The sequence below is a fragment of the Oncorhynchus mykiss genome, chromosome 11 (genome assembly GCF_013265735.2).
Source record: "Oncorhynchus mykiss isolate Arlee chromosome 11, USDA_OmykA_1.1, whole genome shotgun sequence".
NCBI classification, from domain to species: Eukaryota; Metazoa; Chordata; class Actinopteri; order Salmoniformes; family Salmonidae; genus Oncorhynchus; species Oncorhynchus mykiss.
The window spans coordinates 71,422,019-71,445,585 of record NC_048575.1 but is presented as its reverse complement, the minus strand read 5'-3'; the positions used below and the strand labels follow the sequence as shown (position 1 = coordinate 71,445,585).

At 42.4% G+C, this 23,567-nt stretch overlaps 2 protein-coding genes across 2 annotated transcripts; one reads left to right on the top strand and one right to left on the bottom strand.

Annotated features, from left to right (window-relative positions):
• The first annotated feature begins 3,195 nt into the window (after window positions 1–3,195).
• Window positions 3,196–13,748, top strand: LOC110536346 (solute carrier family 35 member D2). Its single transcript, XM_021622091.2, has 12 exons — window positions 3,196–3,417; window positions 10,135–10,168; window positions 10,359–10,445; window positions 10,642–10,709; window positions 10,898–10,969; window positions 11,073–11,141; window positions 11,297–11,399; window positions 11,959–12,051; window positions 12,164–12,231; window positions 12,578–12,656; window positions 12,899–12,981; window positions 13,092–13,748. The coding sequence occupies exons 1-12, from the start codon at window positions 3,260–3,262 to the stop codon at window positions 13,237–13,239; spliced, it is 1,062 nt and encodes a 353-aa protein (XP_021477766.1). The 5' UTR covers window positions 3,196–3,259; the 3' UTR covers window positions 13,240–13,748.
• Window positions 13,749–15,882: 2,134 nt separating this feature from the next.
• On the bottom strand, window positions 15,883–22,617 carry LOC110536345 (zinc finger protein 367). Its single transcript, XM_021622090.2, has 5 exons — window positions 21,861–22,617; window positions 20,853–21,015; window positions 20,531–20,650; window positions 20,148–20,286; window positions 15,883–20,012 (listed from the first exon to the last, which is right to left on the bottom strand). The coding sequence occupies exons 1-5, from the start codon at window positions 22,137–22,139 to the stop codon at window positions 19,760–19,762; spliced, it is 954 nt and encodes a 317-aa protein (XP_021477765.1). The 5' UTR covers window positions 22,140–22,617; the 3' UTR covers window positions 15,883–19,759.
• Window positions 22,618–23,567: the final 950 nt, after the last annotated feature.

The window sequence follows — 23,567 nt, the reverse complement described above, 5'->3', positions numbered from 1 at the left end:
TATTGATGATTAGTTGAGTAGCTGGTGTGTTAGTGCTGGAATGAGCTGCCGTGTATTTTTTCCCCCGCTGCCCCTCTTTCGAGACAGGTGCATCATAATGGTTCAATTTAAATCAAAACAAATTTCACACATATATTATTTAGTATATATTATCTTGTAAAGGCAAGATTAAATCAAGAATAGTGTGATGGGTGACAATATTACTCCATCTCTTGTGAATTATATATTATCACTTGTGAATGATGCCCAGCTTAAGGCAAACAGCGCATGGTTTTTTTGCAACTTTTTCTAGTCATAGCAGCACACCTCATGTGCCTAGCCTCACAACTAAAGTGGCCTTACAACTAAAGTGGCCAAACTTCTTAAAAGGAACCACATTAATCCACTTTACAATGGATGTAGGGCCTGCGCCTGAGTTTCAAGTGTGGGAAAGATCATTTTTATGGTAAAAATGCACCTTTATAATTAAAAGCATTACATGCATAATTGCATCTGTGGTCACTTTTGAGAATGGTGCTAATGGAACATTCGCACTTATAGCCTACTGCTGTGTGCGCATTGCTGAGCTCATAATGTGAAGAAATAGCCTAATAGCTTATCAACATTTTAAGCTAAACGTTCTCATCTGTTGCAACAGGCTGATTGCATAAAACAGTTTTTTTAATAGTAGTGGTTGTATTAATTTGGGATCTATCGCATCCCATAACTGTCCCGGACTATGTTTGGAATATTTAATTCACGGACAGAATAGGTCAACTTTTGTACTTTGAGGGGTAGTAGATTGACATAGGCTAGTGCTTTTGCTGTTCGTTAGGCCTACTCATCTTGTTGGCTGACAAAAAGTAAATGTGGACAGTTCTTCCAATATCTTCAATATACGCCTTGGAATTGCACAAGGACGCACACAGTTGCGTTCCCGATGTGTCTGTCTTCACTTGTAGCCCGTGAGAAAGAGAGAATGATAAAGTGTGTATAGCCTGCGCAAAAAAAACAAAGCAGTGCTCATGCTTTTCATGCAACTTTTTTCAAATCATCTTTAGAGTCACATCATGCAGCCTTCGAATGTATTAAAATCAAAACATATAGCCCAAAATTTGTATCACAACTAAAGTTACAAAATAACTCTAAATTAAGTATATAGGAGTTCCTGTTTTTTTGTTAATTGCTCAACACTGCGCAACACTGCGCACTCCCTGAAATCATTTGGAGAAAATATCCTTTCTATTTTTTTCAGTTTTGTTCAATTGTATTCTTCATACTATAAAATAATGCTGTAATTCTAAGCAAATATTGTCTGCTAAATGAACTAGCGTAGCCCACAGCCATGTGGAATAGCCAGATCAGGGCCTACCATAAGGACAAAGCAGAGTATGCTATTCTGTTCTTCTGAAATAGACTACATTTTTTTCATATCATGTTTCTTTTGACCTGTCTAAAATAAATAATGTATTTATTGTGATGGTGTAGGCTATATTACATGGATTTATTACACTTTTAAAAATTATCCTAAAATCACCACGCGCAATGCCAAGTATCGGCTGAAGTGGTGTAAAGCTCGCCGCCATTGGACTCTGGAGCAGTGGAAACGCATTCTCTGGGCCCCTTAGTTACAGTGAAGGAAAATCTTAATGCTACATTATAGAATGACATTCTAGACAATTCTGTGCTTCCAACTTTGTGGCAACAGTTTATGGGAAGGCCCTTTCCTGTTTCAGGATGAAAATGCCCCTGTGCACAAAGTGAGGTTCACACAGAAATGGTTTGTCAAGATCGGTGTGAAAAAAACTTGCCTGCACAGAGACCTAACCTCAACCCCATCGAACACCTTTGGGATGAATTGGAATGCTGACTGTGAGCCAGGCCTAATCACCCAACATCAGTACCCGACCTCACTAATGCTCTTGTGGGTGAATGGAAGCAAATCCCCACAGCAAAGTTCCATTATCTAATGTAAAGCCTTCCCAGAAGAATGGAGACTTATAGCAACAAAGAGGGGACCAACTCCATAATAATGCCCATGATTTTGGAATGAGATATTTGACGAGCAGGTGCCCACATACTTTTGTATCTATCTTAAAATGAATGCATTGCTTTAGATAAGAGGGTTTGCTTACTGACTAAAAATGTACATGTTTCACACCAGTCTAGAAAGATAGGAGAGGAAGCCGCTATATAGACTATGTGATGCCTACTTGGTATTACATTCTGTCTTCCAAGGAGAGAGATGTGCTGAAGTCTGTGAGACTGGAGAAGGAGGAATCGGAGAAGGAGGAAGCGAAGAAAGAGAAAGAAGCGGAGAGGGAGGAAGCGGAGAAAGAAGAAGCGGAGACAGAGGAAGCGGAGAAGGATTAAGTGGAGAGGGAGGAAGCAGAGAAGGATTAAGTGGAGACAGAGGAGGATTACGTGGAGAGGGAGGAAACAGAGGGAGAGAAGAGCCACTGAGCAGAGTAAAACAATGCTTCAGCTCAGCTCTCTTATCACCTGCCTACAAACCTGTGTAGAATAAAATGGACTCAGTGAAACGTTTCTAGATTTTGTCATAAAAGCAGCCAAGTACACATATGAGGAACTGTTCTAATTGTATTATCCAGTTACATTCACTAAATATCCATTTGGCTCCAAGAGCAGTGACTTCCAGCAGGGAGGATGTGACCTGTGTGGACTCAAGACAGACAAACAAACATATACACAGATACACAGCTAAATACAGTTTGATCTAGCCTGGGAACAGATCAAGTTTGATCTAAAAGAAAGGTGCAAAGTTTGCACTGACTGAACATTTTTAAAAACAAATTCCACAATGGCATCCTCTAATGGACTTACCTTTTGGTAATTTAGCAGAGCGATTTACAGGAGCAATTCAAATGCAATGTCATTCTACAAACAAAAGATTAGGTCTATATTATAGCCTAGAAGTTGACCATCACTGGAAATGAATTGTGAATAATCATGCAGCAGTCCATATGATTCAGCAAAATGACATTACGTCTATTTTGTACTAGATGTATTTCTCCTTCCTTCTATGCAAAAAGTAAAAGTACAGATAGGCCTATTGCTTATAATCTTCCAGAGTTATGCAATTGTACACATTTCCTTCATAACACTTTTTCACTGCAACTATACGGTGTATGTGACAATAAAACTAAAACAAATACGAAAAATAATCGCTGCCTGTTTGAACAATCCCCGCCCAGTCTAATAACACTTCCTCCACACGATCGTGACAAAGCCAACGTGAAAGCAGCGGAGATCATTTCACATGTTGACGATTACAACTATTCTTGAAGTAATGTCTACCTCAGCTAACTTGCCAGAAGCCGAACATTCCGGGTTGTTGAAGTTTCTCTCTGCTGCGTTCTACGCCGTCAGTTCATTCTTGATCATTGTTGTTAACAAAACGATTCTCACAAACTACAGGTAAGATCGTTTCGTCACTGCAGTACTTACTGTGCAGAGGTCACTCGCTAGAAATCCTTTGCAAGTGGTGCTTTCAAGACAACTGGGAACTCGAAAACAATCGAGGGTAAATCATGACGTAAGTGATCTTTAGGTCGGGAAGGTCGGAACTCCAGAAAGAGGCCAGAGTTCCCGATTTGGCATTTCGAGTTGGATGACCGTTCAAATCTTTTTTTTTCTTCTAGTTCCCAGTGGTCTTGAACGCATGTAGTGGGAACTCGGAAATATCCGAGGGTTTTTAACGCGGCATGAGCATAGCAGCTGGAGCAGTGGTTGGGTGTACGCCGTATATCCACTTTTTCTGTGGCTATTGCCTATACTCCACGTCTTAATCCTCACCATGCGTATCAAAGTAGTGTAGTGGAGGTATACACCGTATCAATTAATAAGGCTGAAGGAACAGATCAGAATGTTTAGCTTAAATTGATAAACTATTATTTCTTTACATTTTAATTGTGCCAATGTGCACACATCGGTAGGCCTACGAGCAAATGTTCCAAAATGCAATTGGCTGGAAAACGCCGTTCTAAATGCGTACCTTACATACCAGCGCTTTCGTGGACAGAGATGGAAATATCCCTTAGAAATTTAGAAAGAGGGGTGATCTAAAGAAACAACAGCTATCATGGGTTGGTATTAGGCCCTAATCTATAGATTTCACATGACTGGGAATACAGATATGCATCTGTTGGTCACAGATACCTTTAAAAAAGGTAGTGTCGTGAATTAGAAGGTTTCTGATTTGACCATTAGCCTCATGCAGCGAAACATTGATCAGGCTGTTGATTACACATCTTCTTCACGTGGAGTTTATCAGGCTGTTGATTGCACATCTCCTTCACATGGAGTTGATCAGGCTGTTGATTGCACATCTCCTTCACATAGAGTTGATCTGGCTGTTGATTGATTGCACATCTCCTTCACATGGAGTTGATCTGGCTGTTGATTGATTGCACATCTCCTTCACATGGAGTTGATCTGGCTGTTGATTGATTGCACATCTCCTTCACATGGAGTTGATCAGGCTGTTGTTTGCACATCTCCTTCACATGGAGTTGATCAGGCTGTTGATTGCACATCTCCTTCACATGGCGTTGATCAGGCTGTTGATTGCGCATCTCCTTCACATGGAGTTGATCAGGCTGTTGATTGCGCATCTCCTTCACATGGAGTTGATCAGGCTGATTGCGCATCTCCTTCACATGGAGTTGATCGGGCTGTTGATTGCGCATCTCCTTCACATGGAGTTGATCGGGCTGTTGATTGCACATCTCCTTCACATGGAGTTGATCGGGCTGTTGATTGCACATCTCCTTCACATGGAGTTGATCGGGCTGTTGATTGCACATCTCCTTCACATGGAGTTGATCGGGCTGTTGATTGATTGCACATCTCCATCACATGGAGTTGATCGGGCTGTTGATTGATTGCACATCTCCTTCACATGGAGTTGATCAGGCTGTTGATTGATTGCACATCTCCTTCACATGGAGTTGATCAGGCTGTTGATTGATTGCACATCTCCTTCACATGGAGTTGATCAGGCTGTTGATTGATTGCACATCTCATTCACATGGAGTTGATCAGGATGTTGATTGATTGCACATCTCCTTCACATGGAGTTGATCAGGCTGTTGATTGTGGCCTGTGGAATGTTGTCCTACTCCTATTTAATAGTTGTGCGAATTTGCTAGATATTGGCGGGAACTGGAACACACTGTCGTACCTGTCGATCCAGAGCATCCCAGACGTTCTCAATGGGTGACATGTCGTGAGTATGCAGGCCATGCGAGAACTGGGACATTTTCAGCTTCCAGGAATTGTGTACAGATCCTTGCGACATGGGGCAGTGCATTATCATGCTGAAACATGAGGTGATGGCAGCGGATGAATGGCACAACAATGGGCCTCAGGATCTCATCACAGTATCTCTGTGTATTCAAATTGCCATAGATAAAATCCATTGTGTCCGTTGTCTGTAGCTTATGCCTGCCCATACCATAACGCTATCGCCACTATGGGGCAATGTATTCACAACGTTGACATCAGCAAACCGCTCACCCACACTACGTTTACCATCTGCCCGGCACAGTTGAAACCAGGATTCATCCGTGAAGAGCACACTTCTCCAGCGTGCCAGTGGCTATCGAAGGTGAGCATTTACCCACTGAAGTTGGTTACAATGCCGAACTGCAGGAGCACACAGCTTCCCTGAGATGGGCACATCGCGCACCGCTACCGAGCATACTACTTGCCAATGTCCAGTCTCTTGACAACAAGGTTGATGAAATCCGAGCAAGGATAGCATTCCAGAGAAACATAAGAGACTGCAACTTTCTTTTCTTCACGGAAACATGGCTCACCCGAGACATGCTATTGGAGTCGGTACAGCCAGCTGGTTTCTTCCGGCATCGCGCCGACAGAAACAAGCATCTTTCTGGTAAGAAGAGGGCCGGGGGGGTATGCCTTATGATTAACGAGACGTGGTGTTATCATAACAACATACAGGAACTCAAGTCCTTCTGTTCACCTGACTTAGAATTCCTCACAATCAAATGTCGACCGCATTATCTACCAAGAGAATTCTCTTCGATTATAATCACAGCCGCATATATTCCCCCTCCCAAGCAGATATATCGATGGCCCTGAACAAACTTTATTTGACTATGTAAACTGGAAACCACATATCCTGAGGCTGCATTAATTGTAGCTAGGATTTTAACAAGGCTGAAAACAAGACTCCCTAAATTCTATCAGCATATCGATTGTGCTACCAGGGCTGGTAAAACCCTGGAACATTGTTATTCTAACTTCCGCGACGCATATAAGGCCCTCCCCCGCCCTCCTTTCGGAAAAGCTGACCACGACTCCATTTTGTTGCTCCCAGCCTATAGACACAGACTTAAACAGGAAGCTCCCGCGCTCCGGTCTCTTCAACGCTGGTCTGACCAATCTGATTCCTCGCTTCAAGATTGCTTCAATCACGTGGATTGGGATATGTTCCGCATTGCGTCAAACAACAACATTGACGAATACGCTGATTTGGTGAGCTAGTTTATTAGCAAGTGCATTGGTGATGTCGTACCCACAGCAACGATTAAAACATTCCCAAACCAGAAACCGTGGATTGATGGCAGCATTTGCGCGAAACTGAAAGCGCGAACCACTGCTTTTAACCAGGGCAAGGTTACCGGAAACATGACCGACTACAAACAGTGTAGCTATTCCCTCCGCAAGGCAATCAAACAAGCTAAGCGTCAGTATAGAGACAAAGTAGAGTCGCAATTCAATGGCTCAGACACAAGAGGTCTACAGTCAATCAGGGATTACCAAATGAAAACCAGCCCCGTCGCGGACCAGGATGTCTTGCTCCCAGACAGACTAAACAACTTCTTTGCTCGCTTTGAGGACAATACAGTGCCACTGACACGGCCCGCTACCAAAACCTGTAGACTCTCCTTCACTGCAGCCGACGTGAGTAAAACATTTAAAAGTGTTAACCCTCGCAAGGTTGCCGGACCAGACGGCGTCCCCAGTCGCGTACTCAGAGCATGCGCAGACCAGCTGGCTGGTGTGTTTACGGACATATTCAATCAATCCTTATCCCAATCTGCTGTTCCCACATGCTTCAAGAGGGCCACCATTGTTCCTGTTCCCAAGAAAGCTAAGGTAACTGAGCTAAACGACTACCGCCCCGTAGCACTCACGTCCGTCATCATGAAGTGTTTTGAGAGACTAGTCAAGGACCATATCACCTGCACCCTACCTGACACCCTAGACCCACTACAATTTGCTTACCGCCCCAATAGGTCCACAGACGACGCAATCGCAACCACACTGCACACTGCCCTAACCCATCTGGACAAGAGGAATACCTATGTGAGAATGCTGTACTACAGCTCAGCATTTAACACCATAGTACCCTCCAAACTCGTCATCAAGCAGTCTCGAGCCCGCCCTGCCCAACTGGGTACTGGACTTCCTGACAGGCTTCCCCCAGGTGGTGAGGGTAGGTAGTAACAACATCTCCGCTGAACTCCGCTGATCCTCAACACTGGGGCCCCATAAGGGTGCGTTCTGAGCCCTCTCCTGTACTCCCTGTTCACCCACGACTGCGTGGCCATGCACGCCTCCAACTCAATCATCAAGTTTGTAGATGACACTACAGTGGTAGGCTTGATTACCAACAACAGGGAGGAGGTGAGGGCCCTCGGAGTGTGGTGTCAGGAAAATAACCTCTCACTCAACGTCAACAAACAAAGGAGATGATCGTGGACTTCAGGAAACAGCAGAGGGAGCACCCCCCTATCCACATCGACGGGACTGTAGTGGAGAGGGTAGTAAGTTTTAAGTTCCTCGGCGTATACATCACGGACAAACTGAATTGGTCCACCCACACAGACAGCGTGGTGAAATTTGGCTTGTCACCAAAAGCACTCACAAACTTTTACAGATGCACAATCGAGAGCATCCTGTCGGGCTGTATCACCGCCTGGTACGGCAACTGCTCCGCCCACAACCGTAAGGCTCTCCATAGGGTAGTGAGGTCTGCACAACGCATCACCGGGGGCAAACTACCTGCCCTCCAGGACACCTACACCACCCGATGTCACAGGAAGGCCATAAAGAACATCAAGGACAACAACGACCCGAGACACTGCCTGTTCACCCCGCTATCATCCAGAAGGCGAGGTCAGTACAGGTGCATCAAAGCAGGGACAGAGAGACTGAAAAACAGCTTCTATCTCAAGGCCATTAGACTGTTAAACAGCCACCACTAACATTGAGTGGCTGCTGCCATCATACTGACTCAACTCCAGCCACTTTAATATTGGAAAAATGTTTTTTTAAATGTATCACTAGCCACTTTAAACAATGCCACTTCATATAATGTTTACATACCCTACATTACTCATCTCATATGTATATACTGTACTCGATACCATCTACTGCATCTTGCCTATGCCGTTCTGTACCATCACTCATTCATAAATCTTTATGTACATATTCTTTATCCCTTTACACTTGTGTGTATAAGGTAGTAGTTGTGGAATTGTTAGGTTAGATTACTCATGGGTTATTACTGCATTGTCAGAACTAGAAGTACAAGCATTTCGCTACACTCGCATTAACATCTGCTAACCATGTGTATGTGACAAATACAATTTGATTTGATTTTGATAATTTGTGCAGAAATTCTTTGTACAATCAAACTCTGTTTCATCAGCTGTCTGGATGGCTAGTCTCAGTCTCCAGCAGGATATGCAGGTCCTGGGCTGGTGTGGTTACACGTGGTCTGTGGTTGGAGTCCGGCTGGACGTACTGCCAAGTTCTCTAAAACGACGTTGGAGGCTGTTGTAGAACATTCAATTCTTTGGCAACAGCTGGTGGACATTCCTGCAGTCAGCATGCCAATTGCACTTGAGACATCTGTGGCATTGTCCCATTTTAGTGTCCTTTTATTGTCCCCAGAACAAGGTGCACCTGTGTGATGATCATGCAGTTTAATTAGCTTCTTGTTATGCCACACCTGTCAGGTGAATGGATTGTAAAGGAGAAATGCTCACTAACAGGGATGTAAACATAGTTGTTGCCAAAATTTGAGAGAAATAAGCTTTATGTGCGTATGGAAAATTTCCGGGATCTTTTATTTCAGCTCATAAAATAGGGTGGGTATAATTTGTGTAACGTTCCAACAGGAATCTGTTCCAAAAACTTCGTAAAGTACAAGGTTGCCAACAAACAACGTACACCACGTAGCTTATTCTTAATATTTGTCCATAGGCTACCAGAGTGAGGACAGACATTTTTCGGAATAAACGATGGGAGTGAAAAACTTAATGAAATAGCCCACTCCCTACCCGGTATCTTATTATGCCGCTATACAACTTTTTTATGCGTTGTTTGTTGGCAGCCTTGTTATTTTACAACGTTTTTGCAACAGATTCCTGTTTGGAAGTTTCCATAAATTATACCCACCCCATGAAACATGGGACCAACACTTTACATGTTGCATTTTATATTTTTGTTCAGTATAGCTACAAAGTAGCCTCTGCCTATCTGGCAGAATTATATGATTATTTTCACCAATCCAGTGGCCATTTGTTTAGCAAACTCCGTCTCATGTGCGCTACAAACACCAGTAACCAAACGAGCAGTGCTAGAATTAAAAGGTAAATTCACTCAAACCTACATATCTTAGATTTTTCCTTGACCTCAAAAGTGGTCTGCTGATGTGATCTAAGGATTGTTGTGGACTTAGAACATCCAATTTAGTTATTTTTCTATTAAAAAAAGTGTGACCGATTGAAAATAACCTGAAAAGAATGGTGGAAATTTGAAACCTGTGAATTTCTGTCTCAGCTGAGTCTCCACTTATCTGTTTCAATAATATACCTACTATTAGCCTACCAAGACCAATATGGAAGCAAAGGTATCTGATCTTTTTAGGTTATTAAGAGTGTATGTCACAATTTATCATATCATTTTTCTTCACATAGGGTGCCGTTCCTTCGCCGGGTTGGCCGTTTGGAATATTTGAGCTAAATTAGAGTATACCTACTTCCCCAGGCAACACTGAACTTGAAGCTCCAACAGGCAGACAGTTGTTATGGGGTTGTTACACTTTATTAAAACGTCTTCTTTATTGACCAATAACATCTCTTTCCTCTCTCTTAGATTTCCCTCGTACATGTTTCTAGGAATTGGACAGGTAATATACCTCAATTCAGGATTCTTGAGGTAGAAGTTGCACAACAGATATACCCTCAGATTACCTTCACATCATCATAACCAACAAACCAAATTGTTGATGTAAAAAATATCTGATTCAATGTCAGTAACGCAAAATTGCCATCTTCTCATAAATATCGAACCCCTTCTTGATTTCCCCCTTTTTCCAGATGGCCACTACAATCATCATTCTCTATGCTGCTAAAATTAACCAAACAGTTCACTTTCAAGACTTTGACAGAAGCATTTTCATCAAAGTAAGTGTTTTTATTAAGTGAAGTAAGTTTGTTATATTCTTGTTTCAATCCTATGCCTGTCTGTCACAGATGCATACAACAAAAGGTGAACCACAATAAGTCTCAAAAAGAGTCAGATGTTCCAAGATGTATTTTTGCAGTTTGCCATCAATATAACATCTTGAATTCATTCATTAAATTAATTATTGCTATACAGATCTTCCCTCTACCTCTGCTGTATGTTGGAAACCACATAACAGGACTGGCGGGTACAAAGAAGTTAAGGTACAATGGAGTCTAAATTCATGAGTGAAACGTAATGCATTAGTTTCAGATATCATCTCAATTACAGTATGTACAACTTAAACACCAACCTCTACTCATAGGGACTTAGACCAGTGTTGCCAAGCACTCTGACAAATGCATTTATAAAAAAGCAGACAAATGTGATTGATCAATTTAATCCTTTACAGTTTACCCATGTTCACAGTCTTAAGGAAGTTCACCATATTGATGACAATGATCATGGAAGCAAGGATATTGAAGTTTGTGGCCATCTTTTCACATCTGTATATTTTATTGTCATCAACTGCTAATGTTCAGTTCAGCCTTATAGTATTAACATGTGAATTTCAATATCCTCTCCAGAAAAAAAATCCCTAGTCGTCTGATCTACAGTGTTTTGGCCATCGTTTTTGGAGCATTGGTGGCAGCAAGGTAAGTTGCAACTCAAATGTTCACACTGTTAACAAATTCCTGTTGAATGAGCTACTCTTCTCTGCTTGATATTACTGCTGAAAACATCAAAGATACTTTGAAGGAAGTCTTCATTACCATTATGAATAAAATGTTCCCTTTATTTTCTCCTATAGCTCCGACTTGGCCTTTGATGCCGAGGGCTACACATTCATTCTGCTTAATGATGTCTTCACTGCTGCCAGTGGTGTGTACACCAAGAAGAAATTGGGAACTGAGGTAGGACACATTCTTGCCACACTATAATAATAAGAGATAACACATTGATTTGAGCAAGTAAACTTGTTTTATTTTATTTTTTCTAATAAAATCCCAGAATGGTTCTGGATACTTTGAAAATACCAAGCACCTGATACTAGATTCTCTTTACAGGTAGATACTTCCAGTTTTCAGATTAAGATATTATTTAACAGACACAGGAGACTGCATACATATTTCTAAGGCAGCTTGGATGAATCCAGACATCATGTATGTTTACGTTCCAGCCATGTGAGGAAAGGTGAGGAGGTGAGGTATTGCTGACCTGAGCTCTATTGGTTGCATTGTGTAGGGTCTGAATTTGCATGATAATGACCTAATTGTGGCCAGGTTAAGTGATGTTGATTCATTTGTTAGGATGCACACTGGTAAAGTAAACAGTGCAGTATGCCTAACATGGTTGATAATTTTACCTTTAAGCTCCAGCAACACTCTCCTCTTATAGTTGCGAAGTTGAATAGCTAACTGTTTTGTGTAATACTGACTCACGTAAAATTGTATTTTCAATTTTTTTTTAAAGGGTCTTGGAAAATATGGGATCTTATTTTACAATGCATTCATCATTTTCATTCCAACTCTTTTGGCTAGTGCTTTCACTGGGGATTTACACAAGGTAAATGCATTTCCCTTTTTCTCAGGATATACGTTGATTTTAGGCACAGATCTAGGATCAGCTAATCCCTGTCTGTTTGACCTTGCCTGTGTGTGTGGTTTTGTGTTGACAGGCCATTACATATGAACACTGGTTGAACACCCCCTTTGTTTCTTGCTTCCTTATGTCCTGCATCATGGGGTGAGTGTACACATTACTGAAAGAGAAACTGGCAGCATATCCCTTTCTCTATGGCTGTTAAGAGGCATTATTCCACCTAAACTAGGCAGTTTAGTATGTTGATGTTCAACATTGTAAGAGCAATGAAGTGTAGACTGAATGAGGATATACTTCCTTACCAACCGGAGGCAGAGCAGAACACTGAGACACGCCCCACCTTAGCCTTGGCGTGGTCCCATTGGGCTCCATTGTTGCCGACAACTTCTTCTAACAATTCTCAGGACATATCAAAACATTAAATAGACCCCCAGTAGAGGGTGGTGATGGCCTTATTAATAAGAAGATATTGTGCTTCTCTCTGTTTCAGGTTTGTGCTGATGTATTCAATAGTGCTGTGTAGCCACTACAACTCAGCACTCACCACCACAGTGGTGGGAGCAATTAAGGTAAGAAGAACAACTGGACCAGTAACATGTGGGTCAATATGTTTGTTACTAACATTTAGGGTTATATTGACACAGCTGGATCAGGGTCAGTGAGCACAAAAGGGGAAAAACGTGTTTTCAAATGCAACCCTGATGCGAATGCCTGTGGGGAATCGTATTCTGATCATTTCCATCTCATGAGTCCACATACCCATGAATATCATGTCAAGTCAACTATATAGTGTATCAATTGTTTCCCTCAGAATGTTGCTGTGGCCTACATCGGTATGTTTTTAGGTGGAGATTACCTCTTTTCATGGACAAACTTCCTGGGCTTGAATATTTGGTAAGAATGGATGAATGTTTTATGTACACATTAGCAAAAGAAACCTGTTGCTATACCATTCTATTCTGGTTTTGCCAATGTCTAACTCTGTAGTTCTCTCTTCTCGTCAGTATATCAGGGGGACTTGTGTATTCCTACCTGACGTTCCACAGCAGCAGCAAACCATCCCAATGCAATGGAAGCAGAATCCAGAAAAAACAGGATCAGCTGAAGATTCCCATTATGGAAGATTCCACAGACAGACTCCTTGTAAAATAAGTTATCTTTATTTAACCTTTTATTTTATCAGGGTCCCATTGAGACCAAGGCCTCTTTTTCAAGGGAGCTCTGCGTGAACACAATTTGTAAGTGAATACACCTGCGATACAACTGGTCATGATGCCATAGTTTATTTTCTGTACTCTAAGCACAACCCTTTGTAACTGCTCCATATTGTAGCGGACGTTCTTACATTTGATGTTTTAATGTAACTTTATGAAAAATTATGATCATACTTTTGACAATGTTTATTATTTGTGTTGCAAGTTGAAACCTGTAATTTTACTTGTGTTGTCAAGACAAGTGGTGTTATACTATACATACATACTAGTACATGTGTAAATAGCAATGGCCACCAGTGGTTACTAAGCAACCCGTGAAACCAATGTGTGTACTGAGAGACATACTGTAGTGTATTGAGCTGTATGTACAAGGACAACTGAACTGCAGTGTAGTGATGATGAAGCTCTTACCAACCATTAGCATAGCAATAAACTAGAAGGAATGAACCCGTCTCCTGGATCATGATCATTGATGGTGTTTATTGAAGACCAACAAGTACCAACAGTGTGGACTGCCTATAAAGAGAAACTGTTTTAAACATCAACAATGTCATCTCTACAAAGCAAGTCAGAACATTTCATATCAAGGCTTAAAACGCACAATGCTATGGTCTGTTAACATGGTGGGAGGGAGAGTGAATTTCATAATCATTTAAACATCAACTTCAAAGCTCTTGTACTGTAGATTGTGTGCAGGAGATTTGTTTTCTCTTTTTCAAACAAACAAGTTGTGGAATATATTAACTGCCAAAACTTAACTTTTTAACCAAATAATCAACAAAGTGTTCAAAATACATCAAGATATATACACTACACTTGGGTTGTTTTGATTATTAACTAAGTTCCAGTTTAACCTGTGCTCTAGCAAAACAATGTATTGGACATGTCATCCCACTGGACTCAGACGTCAATTCAACATCTAAACTCAGCAAAAAAAGAAATGTCCTCTTTTCAGGACCCCGTCTTTCAAAGATCATTTGTAAAGATCCAAATGACTTCACAGATCTTCATTGTAAAGGGTTTAAACACTGTTTCCCATGTTTGTTCAATGAACCATAAACAATTAATGAACATGCACCTGTGGAACGTTCGTTAAGACACTAACAGCTTACAGACGGTAGGCAATTAAGGTCACAGTTATGAAAACTTAGGACACTAAAAGAGGCCTTCCAACTGACCCTGAAAAACACCAAAGGAAAGATGCCCAGGGTCCCTGCTCATCTGCGTGAATGTGCCTTAGGCATGCTGCAAGGAGGCATGAGGACTACAGATGTGGCCAGGGCAATACATTTCAATGTCTGTACTGTGAGAGGCCTAAGACAGCACTACAGGGACAGGCTGGACAGATGATCGTCCTCGCCAGTGGAAGACCACGTGTAAAACACCTGCACAGGATTGGTACATCTGAACATCATACCTGCGGGACAGGTACAGGATGGCAACAACTGCCCGAGTTACACCAGGAACGCACAATCCCTCCATCAGTGCTCAGACTGTCCGCAATAGGTTGAGAGAGGCTGGACTGAGGGCTTGTAGGCCTGTTGTAAGGCAGGTCCTCACCAGACATCACCGGCAACAACGTCACCCATGGGCACAAACCCATTGTCGCTGGACCAGACAGGACTGTCAAAAAGTGCTCTTCACTGACAAGTCACGGTTTTGTCTCACCAGGGGTGATGGTCGGATTTGCGTTTATCGTCGAAGGGATGAGCGTTACATCGAGGCCTGTACTCTGGAGCAGGATCGATTTGGGGGTGGAGAGTCTGTCATGGTCTGGGACGGTGTGTCACAGCATCATCGGACTGAGCTTTTTGTAATTGCAGGCAATCTCAATGCTGTGCGTTACAGGGAAGACATCCTCCTCCCTCATGTGGTACCCTTCCTGCAGGCTCATCCTGACATGACCCTCCAGCATGACAATGCCAACAGCCATACTGCTCGTTCTGTGCATTTCCTGCAAGAAGGGAATATCAGTGTTCTGCCATGGCCAGTGAAGAGCCAGATTTCAATCCCATTGAGCATGTCTGAGACCTGTTGGATCGGAGGGTGAGGGCTAGGGCCCCCCCCCCCCAGAAATGTCCTGGAACTTGCAGGTGCCTTGGTGGAAGAGTGGGGTAACATCTCACAGCAAGAACTGGCAAATATGGTGCAGACCATGAGGAGGAGATGCACTGCAGTACTTAATGCAGCAGGTGGCCACACCAGATACTTACTGATACTTTTGATTTTGACCCCCCCCCCCCCTTTGTTCAGGGACACATTATTCCATTTCTGTTAGTCACATGTCTGTGGATCTTGTTCCGTTTGACTCATTTGTTGAATCTTGTTATGTTCATAGAAATATTTGCACATGTTAAGTTTGCTCAAAATAAACACAGTTGACAGTGAGAGGACGTTTTTTGTTGTTGCTGAGTTTAGTTTTGATTTATATTCGATTGAGTTGTCAAGAAACGTAATATCAACAAACATTTTAACCATGTCGTTTAGGTTAAAAGCTGGGTGAAATAGACAAATATTCCCTAAAGTCCTTTACATTAATGACTTTTTCCAAATCTAATCAGTTTTGCACGTTGAGTCAATGTCATAACATCGTTTTTTTTATGCCTTGGAAACAACGTTGATTCAACCAGTATGTGCCCAGTGGGATACAACACTTAATCACATATGGCCAACAAAGCATCTGGGTGTTGCAGGAAGCACAAACCTAATGAAAACAACAAAAACATATATATAAAAACAATTGGCAATTTACACAATGTTAAGAGATGTAGTGTTGCTAACAAATAATAAAACATTGCAAATGCCAAGCATTCATTACACCCTCCTTTATGTAGAAACATGTCCCATTTCTCTATACTGGTCTAACATGTCCCATTTCTCTAGACTGGTCTAACATGTCCCATTTCTCTAGACTGGTCTAATAGGTGGAAACATGTCCAATTTCTCTAGACTGGTCTAACATGTCCCATTTCTCTAGACTGGTCTAACATGTCCCATTTCTCTAGACTGGTCTAATAGGTGGAAACATGTCCAATTTCTCTAGACTGGTCTAACATGTCCCATTTCTCTAGACTGGTCTAACATGTCCCATTTCTCTAGACTGGTCTAATAGGTGGAAACATGTCCCATTTCTCTAGACTGGTCTAACATGTCCCATTTCTCTAGACTGGTCTAACATGTCCCATTTCTCTAGACTGGTCTAATAGGTAGAAACATGTCCCATTTCTCTAGACTGGTCTAACATGTCCAATTTCTCTAGACTGGTCTAACATGTCCCATTTCTCTAGACTGGTCTAATAGGTAGAAACATGTCCCATTTCTCTAGACTGGTCTAATTTGTCCCATTTCTCTAGACTGGTCTAACATGTCCCATTTCTCTAGACTGGTCTAATAGGTAGAAACATGTCCCAATTCTCTAGACTGGTCTAACATGTCCCATTTCTCTAGACTGGTCAAACATGTCCCATTTCTCTAGACTGGACTAATAGGTAGAAACATGTCCCATTTCTCTAGACTGGTCTAACATGTCCCATTTCTCTAGACTGGTCTAATAGGTATAAACATGTCCCATTTCTCGAGACTGGTCTAACATGTCCCATTTCTCTAGACTGGTCTAATAGGTAGAAACATGTCCCATTTCTCTAGACTGGTCTAATAGGTAGAAACATGTCCCATTTCTCTAGACTGGTCTAACATGTCCCATTTCTCTAGACTGGTCTAATAGGTAGAAACATGTCCCATTTCTCTAGACTGGTCTAATAGGTAGAAACATGTCCCATTTCTCTAGACTGGTCTAACATGTCCCATTTCTCTAGACTGGTCTAACATGTCCCATTTCACTAGACTGGTCTAATAGGCAGAAACATGTCCCATTTCTCTAGACTGGTCTAACATGTCCCATTTCTCTAGACTGGTCTAACATGTCCCATTTCTCTAGACTGGTCTAACATGTCCCATTTCTCTAGACTGGTCTAGTAGGTAGAAACATGTCCCATTTCTCTAGACTGGTCTAACATGTCCCATTTCTCTAGACTGGTCTAATAGGTAGAAACATGTCCCATTTCTCTAGACTGGTCTAATAGGTGGAAACATGTCCCATTTCTCTAGACTGGTCTAATAGGTGGAAACATGTCCCAATTCTCTAGACGGGTCTAATAGGTAGAAACATGTCTCATTTCTCTAGACTGTTCTAATAGGTGGAAACATGTCCCATTTCTCTAGACTGGTCTAATAGGTGGAAACATGTCCCAATTCTCTAGACTGGTCTAATAGGTGGAAACATGTCCCATTTCTCTAGACTGGTCTAATAGGTAGAAACATGTCCCATTTCTCTAGACTGGTCTAATAGGTGGAAACATGTCCCATTTCTCTAAACTGGTCTGATAGGTGGAAACATGTCCCATTTCTCTAGACTGGTCTAACATGTCCCATTTCTCTAGACTGGTCTAATAGGTGGAAACATGTCCCATTTATCTAGACTGGTCTAACATGACCAATTTCTCTAGACTGGTCTAACATGTCCCATTTCTCTAGACTGGTCTAATAGGTGGAAACATGTCCCATTTCTTTAGACTGGTCTAACATGTCCCATTTCTCTAAACTGGTCTAATAGGTGGAAACATGTCCCATTTCTTTAGACTGGTCCAACATGTCCCATTTCTATAGACTGGTCTAACATGTCCCATTTCTCTAAACTGGTCTAATAGGTGGAAACATGTCCCATTTCTTTAGACTGGTCTAACATGTCCCATTTCTCTAGACTGGTCTAACATGTCCCATTTCTCTAGACTGGTCTAATAGGTGGAAACATGTCACATTTCTTTAGACTGGTCTAACATGTCCCATTTCTCTAAACTGGTCTAATAGGTGGAAACATGTCCCATTTATTTAGACTGGTCTAATAGGTGGAAACATGTTACATTGCAAGCTTAATCCATAAATGCAAAACTTAGTAGCAGATACTGTAGATACACGTGCTGCTGCAAAGGGGAGTACAATTCTAACGGCTAGAAGTTGACGTCGATAGATACTAAATAATTTTAGGGAGGCGATGATCAATATATTCTTCAATGGAACTATATGTCAGTACTTGGAGACAGCTTGTGATAGCAGATCGTTAACAAAAAGGACAAAAAAACATGATGAAATAAATACCTATGAAATGTTTATTATAGAGAAGGCTTGTACATACACCACCAATGGGGCTACAAGTCCGTATCTCCAATCAGCCAGCATCTTTTAATATAAAAGGTGGCGACACTAATGACTTTAAATACTCCTCTTCCGTATGTCTGGCCATGTAATTTGGTTAGAATGGAGAAGGCCAACGCCAGGCCTGCACAGCCATAGCATGGGCAGGCTTTTGTTCCAGCCCAGCTCTAACACACCTGACCCAACTAACTGTGGTCTAAATCCCCGTGATAAGATGATCATCTAGATCAGGTTTGTTAAGGGCTGATATGGAGCTGCGGCTGCTCACTCTGCGGCTCTCCAGGACAAGAGTTGTCCCTCCAGGGTTATAGCTACAGTTCTAGGTGTGATACATTTAATAGGTGAAGGGGTTGGAGCTTGCATTTTTGTGAAAGCTTGTGGCTAGCCACTACTGTAGATTAGGCTTGCAATGGGTTGCATCTCAATAGTCTCTACAGTGACTTCCTCCCCTCATCTACTCTCCTTCACCTGCACTGATCTGAAAGAACTACAGGTGGAAGCGAAATCCCCTGATAGGCTTCCACCACATTGCTTTTTCACCTATCGTGTCACAGTCCAGATCAGAGAATCAGGAGAGGAATCCACTTTCCAGTATTTAGATACACCTAAACGGTCCTATGACTGACCACACCCTGTATCACTCCATCCATCTGAGCTAAATCTACATAGACTTCCATTATATAAACATACTCACACAATATACTTTATCGTCAAAAGTAAAAGACACAACAAATAACTCGTTACCACCAAAGTGCAAACAAAACAAACTAAACATTAAAAGGTCATCTCCTCCAGTCTTTAGAAGGCAGAGGAAAGTGAAACATTCTTCATATATTGACATCTACAACACAGGAGGCTGGTGAGGGGAGGCTCATAATAATGGCTGGAATGTAGAGAATGGAATGTTCCATTTATTGCATTCCAGCCATTATTATGAGCCCGTCCTCCCCAACTAAGGTGCCACCAGCCACCTGTGATCTACAATCTTAGCAGCCTAATAAGGATACAATTGGAAGCTGGATAAGGTGCTTTTAGCTTGTGCCTGCCCCACACTGCACACGGAGAAGAACCCCAGATACTGATCTAAGTTCCGCTTAGAATTTCCCCCCATTAATGGTTAAGTATTTGGGGAGGGTAAGCTTATCCTAGATGTTTCCCTACAGACAAATTCTACCCAGAACACATTGTGCAGGGGGCAGAAGGGGAGTGACTGGGGAGGGTTTCAACACTGGGATATGGGTAGGGTTTCAGGCAGACAGGTTGTTAGCCAGCTCAATGAGCGCCAGGGCACCATGGAGACGCTCCCGTTGCTCTTGGAGACTCCGTTTGGCAGCCCCACCCCCGTTGCACTTCTCTTCCTCCATTGGCTCCTCCTCTTCCTCCTCATCTGATTGGAGAAACTCCCGGGGGTCCTGCTGCTCCTGGTCCTCCACCCCGCCCTTGCCCTGGGGTTTCCCCTTGGTGGGCACAGGGGCACGCTGCTCACGGGTCTGCCAGTACCTGCCACAACACAGAGAGTCAAAGGGGGATATGGTGAGAATTGGGGTGTGCAGAATAAGGTGAGATCCCTCAATTGCTTCACTTGTTTTACTATCCATCTGATCTGCCTGTCCCCCTCCCTCCAGAGCCACTCACTTTGCCAGCCACTCTGCCACAGCCTTGTTGTCTACAGACTGGGCCTTGTTTGGTCCCTCCTTGGGGTCTTCTCTCTTCAAACGGGCATATGGGTGCTTTGGGCAGTGCCGGTTAGCATGGGTAAAGCGACTCCCGCAGGCTTGGGAGAGAACAATGATATCAGAGTTAGTGGCATTCTTTTCTATATGGTGGATTCTGCACCCCTCCTATGAGAAAGGTCTAAAGGTACCACCTATATTTGGTAGGCCGTCATTGTAAAGCAGGCCGTTATTGTAAATAACAATTTGCTCTTAACTGACTTGCCTAGTTAAACAAAGGTTCAATAAATAAATAAATGGCCTTAAGGTATAATCTCAAAAGTGAAGGTCTAGTTGTGTGCTCACCTTTCTCAGAGCAGACAAAGGGCTTCTCTCCGGTGTGAAGGCGCTGGTGAGTCTTTAGCTGGCCACTCTGGACAAAAGCCTTGCCACAGTCAGGATAGTCACACGGGTAAGGCCTCTCCCCTGGGTGAGAACACAGGGAGAGCTATTCGTTTGTAATTGTTCTATTTTTCTAGCAGATGCCTATAAAAGTGAGCAGTGTGTTGGTGTTGTAACACAGGGAACCACATAGTGTCCTGGTAGTTTGGGTGTCAGTGTGTCAGGGCCATCTGTGCTCTGCTTTCACCTGTGTGTTCTCTTGCGGGCCCGTAGAGACTTTTCTCACCTGTGTGTGTTCTCTTGTGGGCCTGTAGGGATTTCTCTCTAGGAAACACACGGTTGCAGATGTTACAGCGGATGCGGCTGGAGGAACTCTCCCCCTCGTTAATCAACTCACGGACAGTGTCAGCACGCGGGCGGCCACGCCGAATAGCGTCCTCTTTACTGTCCTGAAAACCAAGTGGAAACAAAGTTACCTACAGTTATATTAATAAATGCAGCTTTATTTACTTTCTGAATAGTAGGTAGGCTTACAACTGCTTAGAATGCAGCATTATTCCATATCAACCTTTAAATAAATTGTATGGTCTATCATTATGCAAAACTAAAGTTAATGTGGTCATTGGTTAAGTAAAACTTACTAATGCATGGTGACATGTGACTGTTCAATTCTTGTCCAGTCCAATTTCAAATAACTGCTACATTATATTTTGTTCAATTAATGGTGCCGCAAGGTGCATGTATTCATTTATTCCAAGCACATCCGGAAACATTTTTGGCGGGCGACGCTACGTCACGTATGACAGCTGCCTGGGGTTTAAAATCCATCATGTCACACCGTGAGCGCGGGCGTTTTTTTAAATACACTTTTCAGAGTTTCCGTTTCACTCAAAACACGTTATTTTTGTTGCAAGCGCTCAAAGATACGGACTCTTAAAAAAAAATATTGGACAGCTATTCAGATTGCCACTAGATTGCATCATTCAATGATGTAGTGTAAAGTTAACTTTTAGCTGGCCAGTGACCTAAGAATCCTCTGAATGTAACATGATCACTAAGATTCTAAAGTTGAAGCAATGTAACCGATAATCTCATTCATTGCAAGACTATTTAACACAACAAATAATTGAGAGTTACATGCAAATAAATGCTAATGTTTTAGTTATTACGGCGTCATATCAGACACATAATTCATGCAAGGTCTAAAGAAGCCTACCGGATAGGATTTAAACTTCAACACAACACAATACTATTAGGCTAAACAACATGAAAAACAACCTCAAACTTATCCTACCTTCATCTGGTCATGGGAGGCACCCATGTCCGCCTCGCTGGCGGTGTTGGTCCCGGTAGGGGAGGCAGCCCCGTTTACCGAGCCCGGGCTCAGGCTCACATTATGGGCGTTCTCCCCCCACTTCCACGGGTACACCATGAAGTCGCTGAATCCAGGGCTGGTCGCTATCAGAGATTCGTTCTTCCTGGGCTTGATCGGGGTGGTTTTGATCACAGACACCAGGACTCTCTTTGGAGAGTCGTTGCAAAAAATAACTTGAGGATGCTTGTTCTCGGCCATCGTTGAGATGAAAGACGAATGTGTCAAAAGCTGATCAAATCTCAAATTGTATCACAATGCTCAGGAATCACTTGCCATCTGAAGAAAAAGCTATTTACCCAGCTTTGCTATCACGTAACCTGACTTTAGCAAAAAGTTGGGTTCGGCAGCTATAAGACCGAAAGTGTCCCACAAAATTCAGCTATTCAATCAGGAGTGAAAATAGGATTCATTTCCAAAGACGAAGAAAACCGTGCCACAATTCCTTATAAAAATATGGCACAAAAATTCATGAATTTACAAAAATTGTGTTCACACTGTCAATGTGGATACAATGTCTGCTCCTATTTTTGCAAGTATTTCCCGCGTTGCAAATCGCGCCTGGGCGGTTCATAAATCCTTTTACCACATGTATGGGAAATAACCTATTATAAGAGCCAAAGCATGAGGTAAACCCGAACGAGCGCAACACAGTAACCAATGGTCATCATCGGAACATTCAAAGTACGCTGATTGGTTTGTACTTTTTATCCAATGAGTTTTAAACGTTGTTGAGCGCGCCTTTCCGGACTGACAGCAGATTGAACCAATGTAGATAACGCAAATGAATCCGCTACGTATATTGGACGAAACAACCAATGGTACTAAAGGGCGGTTCATTTGACAGTAGACTGGGATTGGACCACTGTCGATCAAAAGCCTCTCCCGCGCATACAGCAGCCTGTGTTAATATATTACGTTTTTGGGACGATTTAAAGGGAAAGGGTGAGTCAATGGCGCCAAAGTTACGTAATCAAACCGCCAGAGAGAGAAACGATACTGAAACAAAGGTTGCAGTCAGTCATTTAACCTATGCACTACAGTACAGTTGTTATTACTATATTAATACACTGGGCCTATATAATTGAAGTTATATTTTGTTTATCAGAGGAGTATACAGTTTGTCCTATGTAAGAAGACTGGCATTGTAACATTTTAAAAAATATACAGAAAACCACTGAATACCTTTACCCTGGCTGCATATTGCACATTGCCTTGTCCTTATCTGTGGACATGTTTTGTGTAAGGGAGGAGTAAATAATTATAGTTCAATAGGTAATGGACTCACCTGTGTGTGTGTGTGTGTGTGTGTGTGTGTAGCCTCGTGTTCCCTCTTCTGGTTGTTGTGCCTCCTCAGGCCGGATCATGTTTTTTGTGATCGAATAGGAGCATCAATTGTGAATGGAGGTTGTATGACAAATATGTTTTATAGCAACTTCGTCTGGAATAAGTGAGATGGTGTCAGGGATTTCAACATTTTTTTTGTTGTATTTTTTTTTTGGGGGGGGGGGGGCGTTGCATAAGGTTGTGACCTTTATGGGACAGGCACTGACTGCGCTCTCCTATCCAGTATCTGATTCTGATACATGAAATGAGGGTCTGAGACAAGAACAGAGAGGGAAATGTTTA

Coding starts and splice junctions, on each gene's coding strand:
- LOC110536346 (XM_021622091.2), top strand. CDS start 3,260: ATGTTGACGATTACAACTATTCTTGAAGTAATGTCTACCTCAGCTAAC. Junction 3,418..10,134: donor ACGATTCTCACAAACTACAG/GTAAGATCGTTT, acceptor CCTCTCTCTTAG/ATTTCCCTCGTACATGTTTC. Junction 12,052..12,163: donor TCACTGGGGATTTACACAAG/GTAAATGCATTT, acceptor TTGTGTTGACAG/GCCATTACATATGAACACTG.
- LOC110536345 (XM_021622090.2), bottom strand. CDS start 22,139: ATGGCCGAGAACAAGCATCCTCAAGTTATTTTTTGCAACGACTCTCCA. Junction 20,651..20,852: donor CCACAAGAGAACACACACAG/GTGAGAAAAGTC, acceptor GTTCTCACCCAG/GGGAGAGGCCTTACCCGTGT. Junction 20,013..20,147: donor GTGGCAGAGTGGCTGGCAAA/GTGAGTGGCTCT, acceptor GTGTTGTGGCAG/GTACTGGCAGACCCGTGAGC.